This window comes from Zonotrichia albicollis, chromosome 2 (assembly GCF_047830755.1).
Source record: "Zonotrichia albicollis isolate bZonAlb1 chromosome 2, bZonAlb1.hap1, whole genome shotgun sequence".
Lineage (NCBI taxonomy): Eukaryota > Metazoa > Chordata > Aves > Passeriformes > Passerellidae > Zonotrichia > Zonotrichia albicollis.
This window is the reverse complement of record NC_133820.1, coordinates 1565665-1586731: the sequence shown is the minus strand read 5'-3', so window position 1 is coordinate 1586731 and position 21067 is coordinate 1565665. Positions and strand designations below refer to the sequence as shown.

At 38.7% G+C, this 21067-nt stretch overlaps 1 protein-coding gene across 4 annotated transcripts in view; it reads right to left on the bottom strand.

Moving 5' to 3' along the window:
* Nucleotides 1-21067, bottom strand: part of FCHSD2 (FCH and double SH3 domains 2) — a 116238-nt gene that overhangs the window by 51802 nt on the left and 43369 nt on the right. For all 4 annotated transcript variants that reach the window (XM_074530953.1, XM_074530961.1, XM_005493416.4 and 1 more), the window contains exons 4-8: nt 7503-7579; nt 6299-6443; nt 3407-3540; nt 2521-2575; nt 1994-2122 (exon numbers count right to left, since the gene is read on the bottom strand). In XM_074530953.1, the coding sequence (XP_074387054.1) occupies nt 1994-2122; nt 2521-2575; nt 3407-3540; nt 6299-6443; nt 7503-7579 (540 nt within the window). The remainder of the gene's footprint in view (nt 1-1993; nt 2123-2520; nt 2576-3406; nt 3541-6298; nt 6444-7502; nt 7580-21067) is intronic.

The window sequence follows — 21067 nt, the reverse complement described above, 5'->3', positions numbered from 1 at the left end:
CTTCTGTTTACCAGACAAAGAGATTCAATGCTATAAATACCTGAGAGATGCAGAGAAATAAACCCTGAGTGTTGTCCTTTCCTTCCACAGTAATTTGGCTGGATGAAAGCACTTAGGCTTTCAGTGAACCACAATTACTTATATCAAAGAATAAGTTGTAAGGCTTTTTCTGCATGAAAAATAAAAAGGTTCAGCTTGAGAGAGGCTTGGAAAAAAAATTACCAAGGCTATTTGCTCATTTTCAAAAATGGTTTCAAGCACCCTTTTTGTTTGTTATGTTGTGAATCTGTTCAATTCCCTCTTGGAATTGCCCCCAAGTAAGAGCTTTAAGTGATGACAGCCAAGCATGCGTGTAAGTATGGAATTATCTTATGTAAGCATCAATTAATAATTTTATCTGCACCAGCACTAGGAAATTCTTCACAAGCACTTCCATGTAGTAAACATTTAGTCAGCACAAATATTCACATTTTACAAACAGAAAAGCACACACATAGGGAAAAGCAGGAGAATTCCTTTGGTGCTTTTTTACCTCACTTACCTGCCTTTCATATGAATATTTCCCTCCCCCAAAATGCAAAGCCATGCTGATAATTCAGGGATTTGTTATAATTCTATGCTATTTCTTCAATAAAGCAATTCAAAATGCAAATGACAGACTTTTAAGTCACCCTGCCTAGAAATAATTTGTAAAGAGCAATTTCAAGTAAAGTTTGAAAATGTCAACAAGTGAAATGCAAGCAGATAAAAGCGTGGTGGAGATGATTTTACAATTTATCTCTAACTCTTGAATTCAAAGACACAGGAACAGTGTACATTTAATTAATTCTAGGGTGATAGTTAAGAAAAAACAACTGTGAGCAATCAGATTTGAACTTTTTGAAGTGTGTCATTTCCTCTGAGTTCAAGGAGCTACTGGCCAAGTGCCACAGGTGAGAACAAGAATGCTGAATCCTGTTCCCAAAAATCCATAGTTTGGAAACCAAGATATTAAATAACTCCAGCTCATTAATCACACCATAAAGAAGTGTTCTGATCAGAACACAAAAAGGATTATGGGATATGGTACTAAAGAAGTAAAAAAATCTCCAGTTTCCTTACAAGAGGAAAATACAGGTTTTAGTTTGACAAACCCGAATCCTTTATACAAGGGAGTTTTTCAATCAGGGTTTTTTTTACTCCTTTATCCAAGTGAGTTTTTCAGAAAGGAAGTGAATTAAAAATTGAGAAGTGATTGCTCAGTTTTGGGGCCTGAAAGCTGATTCCAAGTTTTTCAGACACCACTGCAGGCTCCGCCTTCCCTCTCACTCGTGGCAGCGCGCTGGAAAAGCCAATCCAGGACTTAGGAGTTTTCTGATTTACCCAGTTCCCAGCTGTGACAATTCACTTGTGGGGAATTTTGGAAGGAATTCCAGACAGGATCTCTAAGTTGTTTTTGATGATGGGGTTCATTTTCTTATCTTCTACATAGACAGGAAGGGGGAATTTGGCTCACATCTTCACTGCATGGCTCAGGAGGTCACTAGGCCATCAGTTACCAGACTTTTTAAGGAGTTATTGATCAATAAAACACTACCAACAAGGATATTTATGTGTTTGACTCAATCCTTAAATATTTTATCTTATGGACCCATGCTACAGTGTAAGCTTTATTGGCTAATCATGTTAATGTGCAATTTGCAATACAATGCAAATACAGTGCTGCATTCTAAACTCCTTGTTTACCTCTTTATTTTTTCTGTATCTTAAACTCTAAACTTTAATTTTTTCTATATCTTAATTTTATTTTTTCTATATCTTAAACTCTAAACTTTCCTTTACTTAGCTCAACACACCTCTGTTTTAAACTACAAATCCACATCCTCACTCAGTTTGGAAGCCTTTCCCAAGGTCTCAGATTAAACCCTGCGTTCAATTCTTGGCTTACAGGCCCAAAGTTTTGAGAATCCCTCAATTTTGGATTCCAGTGGCAGGCAGAAATCAGCTCCCTTACCTTCATGATGTTCACCAGGTCAGTTTGATAGTAGCGATCCTGGTGGGCATTGGCAGCTGCTAAAGTGAGGAGATAATCATTCCTGGCGTGAATGGCCTTGGAATTGCACTCGGATCGTCGGGCTTTTAACTGCAACAAGGGAAAAAACAGCTCACAAAGGGAATCTCAGTGACCAAGCCTTCGGCAGCAGCAATTTAATTGTGTGTATATTGTGTTAATAGGGTGAAAACTTTAGGGCATTTACAGCTTTTAAGTCTTCCTAGCATGGATTTTCTCTCCTGCAACTAGAATTTCATGTGTGGTCTTCAAAGAAGAGTTTTAACTCTAATCAGATAAGTTATTCCTTGCATATATTCCATATATAATTCTACACTCTAAGAGAATTAAAATTCGATAATTCTAAGAGAATTCTCTTAGCTCACCCTTTGTCCCACCAATTTCCCTTCCAAGCTCTCACCTCTACATTCCAGACAATTTGGGGAATTTGCCTCAAGAAATGAGCAGCAAAATCCAAGTTTTACACTCACCTTCACACTTGCCTTCTGCAAGCTTATTCTTGACTGAAAAAGACTAAGTTTGGACCTGGAACAGAAATGAGCAGAAGAAATTGAATGATTGCCTTACATAATTTCTACAAAAGTATTTTCTCGCTGTCTGAAGGACGGTGGTTTGAAAAGTAAATAAAAAAACAAAATCACGATAAATCTGCTAAAAAACCCCCAAACTCAAAATTTTGGTTGTTTTTTGTTTGTTTATGTATGATTGTTTACTTTCTTCAGGTATTATAGTAACTTTATTAAAGTTCTTTTCATCACCCCTCAGAAAGACCGAAAAGATCTTTCAGGAAACCATCATTTCATTCCCTGAGAGCAATTCTGAATAACTTCTAAAATAAAATTAAAGGAAAAATAAGCAAAAGGGGTGTGGTGAACTCCCATAAGACAGGCCAGACTCCAAACCCAAAACATGTGTTACAGGTTTTCCTGGAAGGAAGGAAATCATCCTCTTTAGGATGTCAAGGAACAGAAAAAAACCTAAAGCCTCCAAAATTTATCTCAAAAAACTGAAAAACAGTGTCCTGCTGCCTCTCCTGCTCTAAATGGACTGATCCAAAATTTGAGACGTGTGGACAGAAAAGGAAGTCAGGAGGCTTTAATATCAAAAAAGTGCCAGTTCCATAGAAAATGTCAAATTAAAGCTGTTACTTGAACTTCCTTCCTAAACAAACCAACACAAACAAGTTCCAATTTCCTCTCAGGGTGTGCTTGAAATAGCTACAGAAATATATAGGAGCAAAATGCAAAGAAAACCTGGCAGAATCTCACTGAAAGCCAAATATCAAGTGCAAAACCCAATAGAAATGTGCTTTTTGGGGCTGCAATTATTCCTGCATATGCCATTAGAAAAACATACTTGGCCTCAATATCAGCTTTCTCCCGCACCGCCTGAGCCATCTGTTCAGTCTCAAAATATTTCTTTTTGCCTTTAGCTAAATCTTTGACTGTCTCCTGTAGTTCAGCTTGGATCCTTGTCAGCTGGTCCACACACTGAAAGAAAGCATTCAGGAAAGAAAATATTACTTTTTTTTGCATCCAAATAATACTATCATCATCGTTTTGCTGCTTTTTATGGTATTTTATAGGGAAGGATGCAGGCTTCAAGTCACTCCTGGTCAATTATTCATGTAGGTCTTTTAAAACTGATCAGAACACAAAACCTTCTCTCTTCCTTTCTTTCTGCTGCTGTTTAAAGTGTGAGGATAACCCACAAATTAAACAGAAAAGTTCTGAAAGCTTTGGATGCAGTAATTAGCTGAAGCCATTGGAATACAACTGGGAAAAATCCAAAGGCAATCTACTGGAAGTGATACCAAAAAAATGATTAATCTTTCCTTCTTTAAAATTTAAAACATGAGGCAAAAGCTGCCACATAAAACACAACACAACAGGAAGAAAAATTATTATTACATTCAGCAATTCTTCAGACACCCTGCCAGCTTAATAAAAACCCCAACAAAGTGGAAAGGATGCGTGCTAAGCAGGATCTAGGTAAGAAAACCAATGTGAATCATCAGTGTCTAGAATTAAAACTCTCTTTGGAAGAGATTACTAAAGATTTTCCTCTACCCAAAGTGGATTAAACGTGCAGGAGATGGATAGTCCAGTGGATTTTATTTAATTACAGACACCACGGGCTGGATGTGGTCAGTGAAGGCTCCAGCAGCACCCAGGGGTGAATTCAAACCTTTGAGTCCTTCAAATATCACTGCAAGCCCAAGCTCTTTTCACATCATCATCATCACCCCCCTGGCTGCCCTCATTCCAGGTGCTGAACACCCCAGCTCCTTCATTACACTAATTATTAATGCATAATTAATGTAACCTCCTTTGGGAGCACGGCAGGACTGACGGGGTGCTGGGATCCAACCATCTAACATTGACTTCCAGTGCTCAAAAATAACACCCAGGCACCTGGAAAAAACCAACAGGCAGCCAACAGGAACTGCTGCTCTTCTCACCACACAATGCCAAACTGCTGCAAAGCACAGAAAATTCCCACTAAAGGCACTGTTTGCTGTGTGCAGACCAACACAGCAACAGCTCCAGAGGGTGCCTTCCCCAGAGGCTGCTTTGGGGAGTGGAGGAAAGGCAGAGTTTGGATTTTTGGAGACCTCTGAGGGCATCAGTGAAGAATGAAAGGTAAAATAATCTGTATGTTATGCACAGCTGACAAATAAAAGCCTGTGAAAATAACCATGGTTTTGCAACATCAGTGGGGATTTTGATCCCTAAAATTTCCTGCCAGCATCAAAAAATTAAAATATCAAATAACCCCAGTTGTTAAAAAGATCATTTGAGAAGAGTTAAATAATCTTGGTTTGCATCCCTGTAGGATAAAAACTTATCATTAGACTGGATGCCGCTTTAGATGGGTATTCCCATGTAACCTTACAAGTATTTTGCTGACTGAATTTTAATTTTGATAAGCTTTTGTCCGAATGGAGGTCAGAACAATTAATGCTCTGTCCATTATTTATCTGTTTGGGAATTCAAAGGGAAGGGTGAGAGGCTGCACTGTGTAAAACAATAAACTGGTTGTGTAGGAAAATTAATCCTGCCAAGTGGATGATAATTCCGTGTTGTAGGAAAAGCATATCACTGTTAGAGTACTCTGAATCAGAATACTGCCCTGCTAATTGTAATAATTTGTTCTGCTGATTCAGAAGTGCAGGAATAAAGGAACTTCTATGACTTTTAAAAATGTAAAGATCCCACTTCTGCTGCTGACTCATGAACACTGAATTATCACCACTTGCAGATGAATGAAGTACAATTATTTACCAGTAAGAATGCCATAAAATTGCCACAGTGTTGTTTGGAAAGCTTTGCATGAAAATAAAATTCCACAGGACAATAAAACAGCATCAATAAAGTTAACTTTTCCCTCACAAAACGGATATTGCACATGTTTCTAGGAGCAGAAAAATCTGTTCAGAAACTGAGAGCTCACATTACAGGAACATCTACTTAAATTTGTAACCAAGTATTTTACAATAAATTCCTCTAGAGCACAGAACTAGTTCTGGGTCATTGTTGTCACTTTGTAACAAGGACAGATAAAATGTCTGTTGTTTGGTTGTTTTTTTTTTTTTAAATTAATAGGATATCTTCCATCTTCCACTATTCCAGGCTGCTCCAAGCCCCATCCCACCTGGCACTGGGCACTTCAGGGATGGAACAGCCACAGCTGCTCTGGGCACCCTGTGCCAGGGCCTGCCCACCCTCAGCAATGACTTTCAAACGCAGCAAGCAATTAAATTAATATCCAGCTCAATGCAACTACACTATTTTCTCTGCAGGGACAATTACAGATAATTAAAGAGATAATTAAAGCAGCTTTTGGAGCACTGGACAGTCTCCACTCTCCACCCTGGAGACTGCTCAAGCCATTCCTCCTTGTTTCAGAGGAGTCTTGTCTCAAAATCACAACTTTTTCTAACAAAAACCACTTGCAGTTGTCACTGCAAACCCAATGCAATGCAATTTCTACAGCACACTGTGACATTTCTAAGATACAATATTTTTAGGACACTCATTTCCAAGCAGTTATAATTTGAGATACAGCTCAAAATTTTGCTCTCTCTCCAACAAGCTAAGATAAAGAGTACTATAAGATGAACCTTCTATCTGTAAAATGAAGAGTACTTACATATTTTACAAGTGCCACAATAAAAGATTTCTAAAATATTTTTTCTTCCTCAATAAAAATGACAGTAGTTTAGAGGATTTCTTAAAGCACAAATACCTTCTTCAGCTGCTGCTCCTTAAAGCACCGGACGCTCCTGGCTGGTTCAGAAATTAAGTTTTTGTAGTTCTCACAGATGTTGAGTCGGGACTGGGCCACCTGCATGGTGCCTTCTAAGAGTGATTTCCAAACCGAGTACATGCTCCTAAAATAATGAAACACAGAGAGGGTGTGGGAAGGAAGAAAGGGAGGTCAGGTGTTCCACTGAAAATTCGGATTTATAGCATCTCCTGAACTGGAAGGATCCTCCACGAGGATCAGAATCCAGCTCCTGGGCTGGTTTATGCGACAGCAGCACACATTTTCCCAAGAACTGCTTTAAACAAAATCTAAAGCACAATCCTTTAGCAAACAGCTCCACTTTTAACAAAACCTTTAATGGAAGTTGCACCAAAAATAAAGATTTTCCCGCCTGTTCCTCTCTTGTGACTCAATCTGTTACCAAACCTTTTGGGTTCAGCACTTGAGGGGTTTGGAGAAGATCTCTGGCACTGTGGGACCTCATGGGTGTTATGGGAGTGTTTTATGTACACTTGAGACTGATAATTCAGTTTATTTCTTTCTAAACACACAACCAACGAGAGGGTGCTGAAAGTCCCAAACACAAATCAGTCAATTTCTTCCTGCTTGAAATAAAACTTGTGGAAATACAAAGAAGACATGATAACAAAACATCTGAACGCTTATTACAAATATTTAAGTGGTGCTGTTCAAAGGCTTTCAGCAACTGAGTTATTTCTGGTTTCATGTTTTATCCACCTTTCATGTTAATGAAATAAAGTTTTGTAAACAACTGTCTCCTCCCTGCTGTCAGATTCCATCTTCACAAAGAACAGCCTCATAAAATGAGATCTCTTCCTCTCTTTTCCTGTGAAACAATCCACACACTTATCCCTCTAGCCTTGAAGTTATCTGCTAAAATCTATATTCAGATACAGGCATTAATACCCAAATAGATGCAAATTACAGTTGTGGTCCTGTCAAGCTGTTTTGTTTCTCCCATCTTCCTAAATATTCAAGTCATAAACATCTATTTAAGAGTGATCTCAGGAAAACAAAGCTTCTCTTTTAACTGGCAATGCTCTACTACAAAGGGAAAAGATAAATTAGCTACAGAAAAGCAGTGATTCATTGTTAAGTAAAATAATGACACAAATTGAAATGATAAATACAGCAATTTTGAGATATCCAACTGGTAAATTACCTATAATCACTTCGTTCCTCAGCTCTTATTCCAAGCCAGTCCTTCTTTAAGTATTGGCTAGCCAGCTTCTGAATGCTCTGTTAAAAGAAGTGGGGAAAAAAATAGTTAAAAAAAAAGGTAATTAAAATATAATTTCTGCTCTTAATGAAAACTCGAAGAAGCAAAAAAAAAAAAATCTCCAGGTCAGCAAATGTACAAATTCCCGCCCTCAGAGCTGGGATTGCTGGAAGGGAAAGGGCTGAGCTTGTGCCAGCTGTGAGAACCCCAGTTTGTATTTCTGTGGATCGGGACAGGGGGCTCCCAGCCCCCAGGAAACATCTGGATCATCACTGATGAGCCCACCCTGGCATGCCCAGCCCGGACCATCCGAGGCTGCAGGAGCCCATTACCCAGAGCACCACAGCACACAAGAGACTGACAAATGCAGCTCATCTTTCATTATTAATGCTAATTGCACCCTTCAGTCCCTCCGTTTCTTTTTGCACGGCCTCAGGAAATCAATAAGGACATTTTCATACTCAAGGTCAGAAAGCAGCAGGGTTTCATTTAGAACCACACAGGGAAGGGAGCTGCTCCACACCGACCCCTCCTCTGGCTGCAGATCCCATTTTCCTCAATATATCCATAGATATCCAATTTCCCTCAATATATCCATATATATCCTATTTTCTTTAATATATATCCCAATTTCCTCAATATATCAAATATATATCCCATTTTCCTCAATATATCAGTATATATTCCAATTTTCTCAATATATCAATATACATCCCATTTTCCTCAATATATCAATATATATTCCAATTTTCTCAATCTATCAATATACATCCCATTTTCCTCAACATATCAATATATATTCCAATTTTCTCAATCTATCAATATACATCCCATTTTCCTCAACATATCAATATATATTCCAATTTTCTCAATCTATCAATATACATCCCATTTTCCTCAACATATCAATATATATTCCAATTTTCTCAATCTATCAATATACATCCCATTTTCCTCAACATATCAATATATATTCCAATTTTCTCAATCTATCAATATACATCCCATTTTCCTCAACATATCAATATATATTCCAATTTTCTCAATCTATCAATATACATCCCATTTTCCTCAACATATCAATATATATTCCAATTTTCTCAATCTATCAATATACATCCCATTTTCCTCAACATATCAATATATATTCCAATTTTCTCAATCTATCAATATACATTCCATTTTCCTCAACATATCAATATACATCCCAATTTTCTCAATCTATCAATATACATCCCATTTTCCTCAATCTATCAATATACATCCCACTTTCCTCAATCTATCAATATACATCCCATTTTCCTCAATATATCAATATATATTCCAATTTTCTCAATCTATCAATATACATCCCATTTTCCTCAATATATCAATATATATTCCAATTTTCTCAATCTATCAATATACATCCCATTTTCCTCAATCTATCAATATACATCCCACTTTCCTCAATCTATCAATATACATCCCATTTTCCTCAATATATCAATATATATCCTATTTTCCTCAAAATATCAATATATATCCTATTTTCCTCAAGATATTAATTTATATTCCATTTTCCTCAATATATCAACATAGGTGCCTTTTTCCTGCATATATCAATATATATCCCAACTTCCTCAATATATATCCCAACTTCCTCAATCTATCAATATATACTCCATTCTCCTCAATATATCCATAGATATGCCATTTTCCTCAGTATATCAATATATATCCCATTTTCTTTAATATATATCCAATCTCCTCAATATATCACTATACATCCAAATTTCCTCAATATATCAATACATGTCCCATTTTATTCATATCTCACAGCCCACACAGTGGTAGACATTTTTTACCAAGCTATGATTTGATCAATCTGTTCACACAGAAAAATTAAATGCTGCTCATAGATCACTAGTAGCAAAGTCATGCTCCCTCATGTTTTTTAAAAAAATGCAAATTCCATGAGGTAGCTGTTAAAAAAATTCCAGATAAAAGGAAAAATAGCATTTCCTTTAACCCTGGCAGAGTAATTTGTGATGGGATTTGGAGCTTTATGAGATGCCTCCACCTGGTGCTAATTCCATGTTTCCACCATCTATTCTTCAGACTCCACTACAAAATCTGCCTCAAGATGATGAACACACATTCCCCAACAGGAAAAAAAGCTCACTGGCAGCTGAGGACAAACTCTGCCAAAATTAAGATGCAAAAAAAGTTACAAAAGGGATAAATAAAGCTACTCTTGCCCAGAGAAATCCTATCACTGATGTCAGCAAATAAACCATAAACCCACCGGGATTCACCATTTTTTTCCAAAATGAACAAACTCAGCAACAGAACCACTCAAAAAAGTGAAGAGAATGGGGAGGATACAAGAATCATGGAATACCATGAGCTGGAAGGGACCCACAGCATCACAAAATCCAACAATTGCACCCTGGGAGCTTTGTCCAGACACCCCTGGAGCTCTGGCATCCAGGAAAACATCAGCACAATTTCACTCACATTTGTATTTCCCAGGCCTGCAGCTCCTGTTCGATGTTTTCTATCACCAGACCTCACCTCAAGTCTATTTATTGATATTATCTAATAAAGCCAGTTGTGGCAGGTATTGGGGAGGAAAAAAATTGAAAACATTTGCTGTGATACTTACAAAAGGAATCAGCACTAGAAAAGGAAAGAGGGAGATAACCCAAATAAAAAGATCATTGTAGGAAGACTTTTTAAAAGTCATATTGATACTTTCCAAAGCAGTTGTAAGGTTTTTATCTGCAATAATAACTGAGAGGTGCTGATGACAGCAGGTGCCCAAAACCCCTATAATTGATAGCAGACAGCATGACAGACACAGCTGATGTAACACTGAGTTTTGGCACTATCAGACAGCCAAACTGAGTGCTGCTCTTCATTTCGGTGGTTTCGGTATCTTGCATCATTTTGATCCCTTCTCTTTACCACAGCAGCTTTCTGACATGATTATTTCTTTTTTTCATTATTTTCTTTGCTAAGTCCTCTTCTGGCAGGCAAACACTCCACAACAGAGAGGCTTCAGTATCTCCCTTTAATTTGCTTCTTCTCTGGGAAATGCAAGGTTACTCCCAATTAAACTGACTTGATGGGAAGTGTGGAAGCCACTTTTACTAATCAACAGCTGCAAATTAACACTCTCTATCAGCACCTAGAAAACGTCACAGTTTTATTATGTATTAATTCCTATTATCAGACTCATCCACTGCTGATGTGCTAAAGAGCTTTGCTTTATTTTACTTTTAAATGGGAAAAAAAGTGTTGGGAATGTTGCACTTTGTCATTGTTGTGAGTGCAGGCACTGTGGAAAATTCTGTTTTATTTCAGTACTGCTGGCTCTTCCAAAATGAATTTGACAGCTACACCAAGACTCTCCTGCCACTGTAAAAACAGCCTTTTGACTGATATCAGATATTTTCAAACCCATATTTTTAGAGAACAAAGACTGGATGGGCCATTCACTGATGATCCTTGTGGGATCAGAATATTCTGTGAAATGAATGGAGCAATCTGTGAGGACTGGATGAGAATGAAGGGGAATTGTCACACACAGAGACTCCTCAGAAAAAATAAAGGGCAAAAAACCCCACACAACCAAAACGCAGAACGTCTGCATTTTGAAGAATGCTCCTACTACACAAATGAAGAAATTAGGTGTATCCAAAGTAAGAAATTTCAGGCACTTGCCTGGTGCCCTCAGCTTTTTTTCTCAAACCAGTGAGATTTGACCCAACTTCAGGGAGCCCCTAATCATGCTGCTTCTCCTTCCCACTATCAGATGACTCCAAGAAAATAATGGAGTTTCATTCATTCATTCATTCATTCATTCATTCATTCATTCATTTATTCAGTCACAATTTCGTTCCAAGCTGCTTCATTTCTCTTTTTATTTTCAGATATCTGAAGCATGACAAGAAAGCAAAGAAAACAAAGTGGGAAGCTAAAAAATTCATGTACAGCAGTTAAATATCACCTCAGGCATTCCTGCAATCAGGTTTAGCAAAGCAAACGTCAATGCTCTTCTCATTCACTCTGTTCATCTGTTAAAATTGTTGCTTTATTTGCAGCATCTTAATTCTCTCCAAAACAACCTGAATGAGATATAATTTAACTTTTCCTCTCTCAACCTTTCTTTAAAAAAAAAAAAAAAACCTGGCACTAAGTTTGTCCCTTTTTTCCAAAGGTTTCACAGTTTTCAAAGCCAACACTCACAGGGCTAAGACAGGAAACGATCAGAGGATAAATCCACGGCAGCCAAGCTGACTACACCTAAAGCCAATTCAGATTTATTCATCAAAATATCCTCTCACCTATTATTTTCCTGACCTTTCATCAGGCCAGGATCCATAGCTAACCTAGGGATTCATATTCTGTATTACTTGGCACAACACCAGTTTTGGAAGTTTCTTTCTCCGCCTGATTAAGAGTCTCCCTTATTATGAGTACCCTGACAGATTTTAAGTAAGAGAATCATATTTCACTAAGCTTCCAACTGCTTTTTCTCTGAATTCTCCTGTCTTTGGCTTCCAAATTTTAGGATTTCAGGCATCAAGAAAAATTAATTGGAATCTCCATGATGTGGCATCATGGCCATAACTTAATCACAGATATTTCCAACTCTGAGCAGGTTACAAACCAGAAGAAATCCACTTACACCAACCAAGCTCAGTATTCACGGAGAGAAATAATTTTCACTTTCTAAATTACATATTTTAAATTGCTACATTAAGGATGTGTTGCTATTTGGAAACACTCCAGGTTATTTTGAAGGCCTTTTGCTAAATGACTCCTGTAAAAATGACTGTGTTGATGTTATTGCACCATCCAGCATTTATCCAGTGAGAGTATTCCAGACAGCCTGAAGTTTAGGGACTCTCTTCTCACAATTTTTAGCTCGACAGCCCCTGAAGAAGTACAATAATCCAAGCAAATAAAAATCCCCCAGCTTTCCAGGCACCCAGTGAGGAAATCTGAGTAAAATTCCCCCCATCTTAGAGCATGAAAGCTGGAAAATGGCTGAAGATTGATTTAATTCTTCAAAATACAAGGAGCTCCTGTTTAAACCATCTAAAATTATTCCTTCTTATACTTGAAATAACTTCTCCTAGATTGTGAAGCTGTTCTGCACAAACCCAGAGTTCTTTTTCATAGCTGGCTTTCTTTAAGTCCCTATGAAACTGTCAGAAAACCTCAGGAAGGGGCAGAGCCCAGGTTGTATTACGAGATATCAGGAGGTTTCCACCACATCACTTCTCCCTGGAGCCAAAGGCACATTAGCAGCTCTGGAGGAGAAGTCTGTTTGTCTTTTGGTTCACAAGTCTGTGCTTCCTGAGCAAATCCCATTCCTGACAGACAAACCAAAGTCCTGGATCACATTTCAGATGGGGAACCGCTGCTTTACACTGCTCCTTATAACCAGATTTCTTTTCCACCCTACTGCACTAGACCATGCCATTTTTGGCCGAGTTAATTTTTAACTTTTAGGTAAACTTTTAACAACTTTGGACCTTGCTCTTTAGACGGATCTAAAGCTTAAAAATGGGAAAATTCATGAGGTTCCACAAGGCCAAGTGCACTTTGAACAAGCACCAAACTGACTCTAAGGACTCCTGGAATGCTGATTTTCCCTTTCCCCCTATCCAAATGGAAGCTCTGTGTTGCTGGACAAAAAGACAACAGGATCATGATGTGGAGCCTTGGAAAAAAGGAAAGCCCCAGTTAGGACTAAAAAAAAAAAAAGTCTAGTTTCTCAAATTCTCACCTTCCCCATAATTACCTCCATGAGTTCTGTTTTGCTGAGTGAGACCAAAACCAGCTACTTCCCAGTTTTGTAACATGTGAGGTGCACAGCAATAATTTCCAAATTTCCTGTAACTCAGATCTTGGGTGGCTGATGAAGGATAGCAAAACCTCACCTTCCACAGGATTTTTTGGCTGGAGAACACTGTGCAACTCTATGAAACAGAAGGATCAGGACGGGCTCTCCTAAGCAAAGTCCAAACTATGGACTAAAAATCCATATTAACCAGCTCACTTGCCTCATGAAACCAGTTCAAAACTTTTGAACTAGCTCAAAAAGCAGGGAAGCACTGAAGAACTACAAAGAGAATATCAGAGTAAACCAGAAATGCTGAGTGACCCCTCTGTATTGTTTCAAAGAGCTAAAAAATATGTATTTAGGACCAACAAGTCATGGCTAAACCATAATTAACAAACTACAGCATGTGCAGGGTTTGGTTTTTTTTTTTTTAATAATAATGCCATTTAGGAGGATTCAATTTTTAAATATTTACTATTCTGAGAGAAACCTTTGTGAATTTGTTTCATTCTCCACAGCGCTGCCACTGAAGCTGCTCTGTGTTATTCCCTGGAAGTGCCTCCAGCAGGTCAGCATTTCCTATTCTGTGGGAACTTCTTAATTAAAGGTTCACATGATTACAAAGCACTGACACAGCTCCTGCTCTGTGGAGCACAAAGCTGATTTTTTTTCCCACCCTAAAACATCTGGCAGATCACTCTGAAATTGGTTGTGCTTCACATGATATTTATTGATCAGTTTGTAACAGTGGAAGTGTTACAAACTCTGAAGTTTATCATGTTGAAGTTTTAAAATTAATTTTGAATTTGGTAATTAGCTTTTGAGCTTGGTCTATCTTTAGAATATGGAACCTGCAATTAAGTCAGGTTTTGGCATAAATTTAATTGTGTACATCCAAATATGAGGTAAAAAATAGAAATCAACCTGAAAATGCAATGCCATATTTTTAAGGAGTTTGGTACATTTTGTCTGTCTGGAAAAGTTTACATGAACAAACTTTGCTCTGAAAGCATCACCACTATTCAGAATTCACTACTTACTAATTGAATAATGTTTAAATTCCTATTTCTTGTCCATTCTGTTCAACACTAACCCCAAAGGTCTCCTTTAAGCCCTGCTGAAACCAACCCCTCTAATAGAAGATGATAAAAATTGTGCACAGCAGTCAGTTTCTACAGCTTCATAAACTTCCATAGTTTGAGACTAATTAGCAAAACCCCTTTTCATGAAGTATTTCAGGGCATAGTGGCATGGAAAAGAAATTCTGGGATTGCTGCAGCCACACATTCCAAGTGTCACTGGTCCCACCACAGCCCCACAATGCCTCAACCCACAGCCACTATCAAAGATTTCAGCTACTCCATTTTCTCCAAGAAACTTGCTCTTGATGCCAGTGAGTTTTAAGGTCCCTTCCAACCCAACCCATCCCATGATTTCCTGAGGAAAGGTTTGCCACTGCCCACCTAGTTATGCCCAGATCAGTACAATAATTAAATGCAGCACAAACACTACAACAGCCAGGGAATTTAATGCCTCACCTGTCACTCTGTGTTTGTTCTGAACCCCTAAATCTGCACTAAAAGTAGAGTTACAAATGTCAAGGCCAGAAGACAGAGACCTAAATTTCTGAAAAACACATGAAGATGATTCACCTTGGCTGGACAACTCTTCCAGCTGCACAAACAACCCAAGAGCTCCCTGGAAATCAGGGAGACAAGTGTGCACGCTTCCATCCGCCAAGGAATTCTGGCACCACGGTCCTGTTATGGAAAACAAAGGTTTGGACTTCCTACATGAAACAGCTGGACTGATCGGGCAGCTTGAGGGGGAGCAGAGTAAGAACACAGCTGTACCTCACAACATTTTCAGCATTCTAAGTCAGCAGACACCAAAGCCACGTTATTCTTCTGGTTAGTAAAGTTTGAGACTTGATGCAGGAAAAGGGATGGGAGAACTCATCATGTCAGGGGGGAAAAAGAAGAAGAAAGACTTTATTTGCTCCTGGATGAGGGGAATTCCAGCAAAGTGCTTTTTAGCAAGAATACTCATTCACAGAAGAGCGTTAAAAACGGTGGGACTGTGTCCTGCAGGGAAATACAGAAGAAAGGGGTAACCTCAAAAAATTTCAGGAGAAATCTGAAGCCATTTTCTCTCCTCCTGTCAGGAGCTGTGCAGAGCCACAAGGGCCCCCCTGAGCCTCCTTTGCTCCATCTGAGCCCCTTCCCAGCTCCCTCAGCCTCTCCTGGTGCTCCAGACCCTTCCCAGCTCCGTTCTCTTCCCTGGACTCCCTCCAGCCCCTCATTGTCCTAATCCATTTTAGAGCCTTGAAAATCCTAAAACTCTCTGAGGGTTTTTTTCCCACAGGAAAAAGGAACAGTGCCCACAGCAGCAGGGAAGCCACAGGAAGGTTGCCATGAGAAGATCCCAGGTGAACGTGGCACACCAGAGCCACCATTAATAATTAAACTGGGTGCAAAGGAGATCACTGATGCCAACATTCCCAGGCAAGGGGGCTCCAAAGCTCACATCCAGCAGTGATTCCCAGGGATCACAGCCTTTGTAATTCCTTAATTTACCACAGAAAATCTCCCACCTTCCCAAGACTCCACATTAACCCTGGAGGAATAACAATAAAATTACCTAGTGCACAGCACATTCCTTAACACCTCATATATCCTACAGGACACAGGATGTGACATCTTCATTCCTTTAGCTGAACCTTTAAAGTATTGCCTTGTATTTTCAGGGACTTGCCATGGTTTTGTTTTGTCCTTGATAAATCAAACAGTAGCACAGATTGAAAGTAAAATTTAAGGCTGTAGAACACAGTTATGCAAACAATACAAAATTTTAAGCAACATTTTAGTCATCTTAAAGTGTCTTTAATGCTATTTTATAGAGTAAATTTACTGTTTTACAGTATGGTAGTATTTTAAATCAAGGATATTAGTTTTTAGAAAAAAATCTCTATTTTCAACAGGACAGAAAAGCTGGCAGCAATAATGCAAAGATGTTAAAGGTTGTGTTCATGTTCAAACATCTGTAGAAAAAAAGAAACCCTTCCACAACTCAGGATACAGGTGCCAAAGCACTCACTAAGGGGAAAAACAGTCTATTAGAAAGCAATTTTTCTCTGAAGTCAGAAGACAAGCCAACCCTACAAGAGCTGCCAAGAACATCAGAGTCCAACTCAGTTTGACTTTGTTCACATGAAAAAAAAAAAAAAAAAGAAAGAAAAAAAAAGAAATTCCTTCCTGCTCAGTTAAGAAAGAATTTAACAGGAACAGTTCAGAAAAACAAAAAATCATCACGTCAATAGAAAGCAAGAGAGAAAGAAAGAGAGAAGGAAAGCTTGTCTTAGGGAGAATAAAACACGCATTAATTCAGGCTCAATGTTTGCTCAGCACAGGTCCACCCAGAGGAAGGTTTTTAGAGGTTTAGAATTTAGAAATTTAGAAAATTCCCAAAGCGCTTCCAGGGCAGGTCCCAAATAAAGGGAGGAAAAGAAAATAAGGAAGACTCAAGTCCTAGCAAACTAAGATTATCTGGACCAATTTGCTTGGGTTCTTGTCCTTTATAAAGCAAAGGCTCAAATCCCAGCAAACTAAGATTATTTGGACCGAATTTCTTTGGGTTCCTATTCTTAAAACAGCAAAGGCAATCTTTAATTTATGTATCTACTGATATCTACAAGACAAACTCTTGAGCCCCAAGTTTACTCATTTATTAATAAAAAATAAACCATAGAAGCTGGTATAATAAAATAAACCATAGAAGCTGGTATTTGTTACCATGCTGGTAACAAATAAATTTTAACATAAAATTAGCCAAGAACAGGGCTGAAATGAGGTCCTTGGAAAGAGGTTTGCATTTCACACACAAGCATTCAGAGACACCTCGGGTGGTTCTGTCCAGCTTGTTTAGAACAAGGTTTTGCTACAATGATAAATGGAAGCTCTCCATGACAGTTCCACATCAGCAAATTAAATGAGATAAATGCAGACTGCAGCAGATTTTCCTGCTCTGGTTTCTGGGAGCACCAGTGCCCTGGGTATGCTCAGCACTCTGTAACATCAGGCCAGGCAGAAGGACAGAGACCAAAACCTCCCAAAATCAAATGCAGCAACAACAACTACTCACATTTGAGGCAAAAAATGGCATGCAAAGGTTAACACAATGCAAATGAAGTGAGCCCAGGAGGGAATGAGACCACATCAGTCCCCACCACACTGATCTCAGCACATCAGCACCTTCATTTAATCCCAGATTACACAGCACTTACACGAGGCTGCACTATTCACCCTGCAGTACACTGAGCATAAGTACCCAAAATCAAGCCCTGATGAGTACTGAGAATTCCTATTTTGTATCAAGCAGCAGCTTCCACTTTGCAGACATCAGTAGATATTATTTTTAATCCTTGGTCGAAAAAAACACAAGGGGGGAAAAAATATCCACATCTTCCATGGATAAGTATCAGCAATTACAAGGTTACTCCAACAGAATGGCCCTGCACAAGAAAGCCACAAATTATTCCTATTAAAAATGAAGCAGATGAGCTGGAGGGAAGGGGAAAACTGCAGATTCCAGTCCTTCAAATAGAAATAGTATTATCCAAAGGGTTCTGTTAAGCACACTCACAGGGTGAGCAGGGAGAAATAAAGTGGGAAGGCTGAAAGTTTTTAGGAGAAAACAATGACATTTAACACTCATATTGCAAGAGATGCTGTGTAATGAAGTTCCCCCAAAGTGAAGTGTCCTTGGAAAAACAGATGAGCTTGATGGCAAAAAGGGAACACACAGAATAATGTAGAGAAAAATGAATCCACACTGTAATTCAGGAAAATGTGCCACACTTCAGACTTGAATTCAAAGCAATATAAAGCAAATATAAGTCCAAACCCTGGATAATATCCTTACAACAACTGGAATAAACTAAAAAACCCCAGCTATTGCATCTGGTCATCCAAAATATCTCCCAGTGACTGTATGTATATATTTATTATATTTAAGTATATATTAATATATATTTATATATCTGAGCAGCTGCACATTGACAGGAGGTGAAATAGTCACATCCCAGAATATCACCAACATATTTAACAAATATTTTCTTCTCCTGACAAATGCTTGACAGACTATCATTAGAAATCTCTCCTAACTTTTTAATTTTATAACATTTCTAGAAGAGCCAGTGCAGGCAGTTCCTACAGACAGTATTTTGCACTTTATTTCTGGTTCTTGGCCTTTGTACATCTCCATGTAAGTGGAGCCCCTCATTCCCTTGCATCTGAAAACCCAGGTGGGCTTTTCTTCTTTTGATATAACAAAGATTGGACAAATCACTATTTCTTTAAATGCTAAATTACTAGATTCAATGGAAGATATGTATATAATTCCTAAGTCACTCATATAAACAACCAAGAACACTGAAATTACACCATGATTACTGAAATCTAGTAGACATGCCATTGCTTTCCTCCCTTCCCCAGCATTACATTTTCCCTAGGAAATATTATATTTATTTTAAATATAGTTAATATTTAAAGTGAAAGAACACCAAAAAATCACCAAGTCACAAGCAAATTCAACAAAAAAGGAATTTAAGAACATCAAGATTTGCAAAAAAATCCTGTTGTTCGCTTTCTGCTTCCCGAAGGTTTTTCACAACACACTGAAGCTCTAAGAGAGCTCAGCAAACTCTTCTATTCAGGTAGCAAGACAAAGCATTAATTAATAGATGGCAAAGTCATCTGGTTCTGGATTCTCTGCCCCTCTTCAAAGGAAAATCATTTCTGAGCTCAATCTCGGCCTCACGGAGAGCCCCGAAGGTTAAACAAAACCCTCTTCAGTCAAAACGCTTACAACCCTTAAGACAGCAAGCTATAAATTATTAAGTAGCTTGTCTAATTGCTTCATGATGGCATCCAAAGATTCCAGTCCCCCCTACCCCCATCCCAAGACGCAATTCCAGCTGGATGCACTTTCAACACAGACCATTATTCACCAGAGTCCGCTCTAATGTTAAAATGAGGTACCAGAGGTCAGGCTCCTAATCAGAAAACAAAGAGGGAGATTCCCATACCCACAGAACATCCTAAATCTTGGAGCTCCATCAGCAAGCTGACAACTGGAAAACCTAGGAAACCTCATCAATAAGTAATGGCAAAAGGGATCAGATTGCACTCGACAGCCTGACTTTAAATCCTCCAAATTCAGTCATATCTGGAGAATTGCTCCTGTAAACACTGCGCTGATCCATGGCTGTAAATCTGAAACTTGGGCTATGAATTAGGCAACTTCCAGGTCTTCACTCACTGGGTGAGAGTATAAAATGTGAAATCAATTCCCAGTTATTACAGGAGAGATAAGCAAAGCAGGAAAAAGATTAAAAAAACACGTCCAGTTCATCAACGTGCCCCCATTTTCCAACTCATTGGTTTGCTGGGTTTTAAAACCCAAAAGGTAAAGAAAACACACCTTTAATGGCTCAGGGTTTACAAACCATAGCAGAGGTAGCAAATCAAACAAAGCAGTTTTTTAACTGGGTTATAGTAACAGCACTCATATTTTTATCAAATACATAAACAAATCATTCATTCACACAAAATGAAAAGGGATCTGCAAATCTTAACTGCTGAAACAGGAAGGCTTGGCTTTAAACTTCCTCATTTACAGACTTTCAATATTTATTCCTTGCTGCCTAAAAATGACATTTTATTTTATTCCAGCAAAACACAACTGCCCGATTTTAATGTTCTCCCTCAGCAAAGGATCTGGGGCAGATTCTTTAGCAGATATTCCAAGTTTGTTTTAAACCAATGCTGCTGACTGACAGCTACACGAGGGACACATCAGCCTCTTCCTGAGCAGCTCAGACCAAACTCCATAATAATAATTCCAGTAATATTCCAAAGCTGATACCACTGACACGTAAATCAACCACAGCAACCTACAACGTTCACCAGAAGCATTTCCAAGTGATTGCTAACTAAGGGAAATAAAAGAGCAGGAGGAGCTCTGGACCCAATCCATGGGACACGTGCACCAGGAATGTGCCAGAGGCCAAACAAGGTAGGACAATGTCCATGGTGGACGCTCTTGTCTCAGGAATGGAATTGCAATTGCTGACTGACAGAAACTCCCCGCTCTTATCTGCTGCCACCAAACAGCAAAGCAGCAATGCCACGGCCACGGTGGAACTGAGAAAGGGTTCAAAAACACAAAATAATAATAATGTGCTTTAGGTCAATGAGCTCTTAACTGCTCTGGGAAAGAGAAATGCAGGGGAAGAATAAACCCGTATCTTTCTGGGCCATAATTTAGTGGTGCTTACCTGGCCAAACTTTGGCCAGTTGTTTTTTACTATGGGCAATAAAAGATACAAACACGAAAGTAAAATGGGCAATATGGAAATCCTGCTGTCCAGGTTAAGCTCCGCATGTTATTTATGGCCAACAGAAAGTATGGAAGGGTTTGTTTTGCTTTCTCATAACACAGCAATCGAAACTCCATCGCGGGGCAAAGGTTGAGGCGCAATAAAATGTGGCGCCCACAGTTTGTCCTTCCCACACCTTGCCTGGCAAAAGCCCCTAACCTGCACATAGGAACACGTCGTCTCTTTTTTTTCCCTTCAGAAGAAGAAATTAGAATTCGTTTTTTATGATTT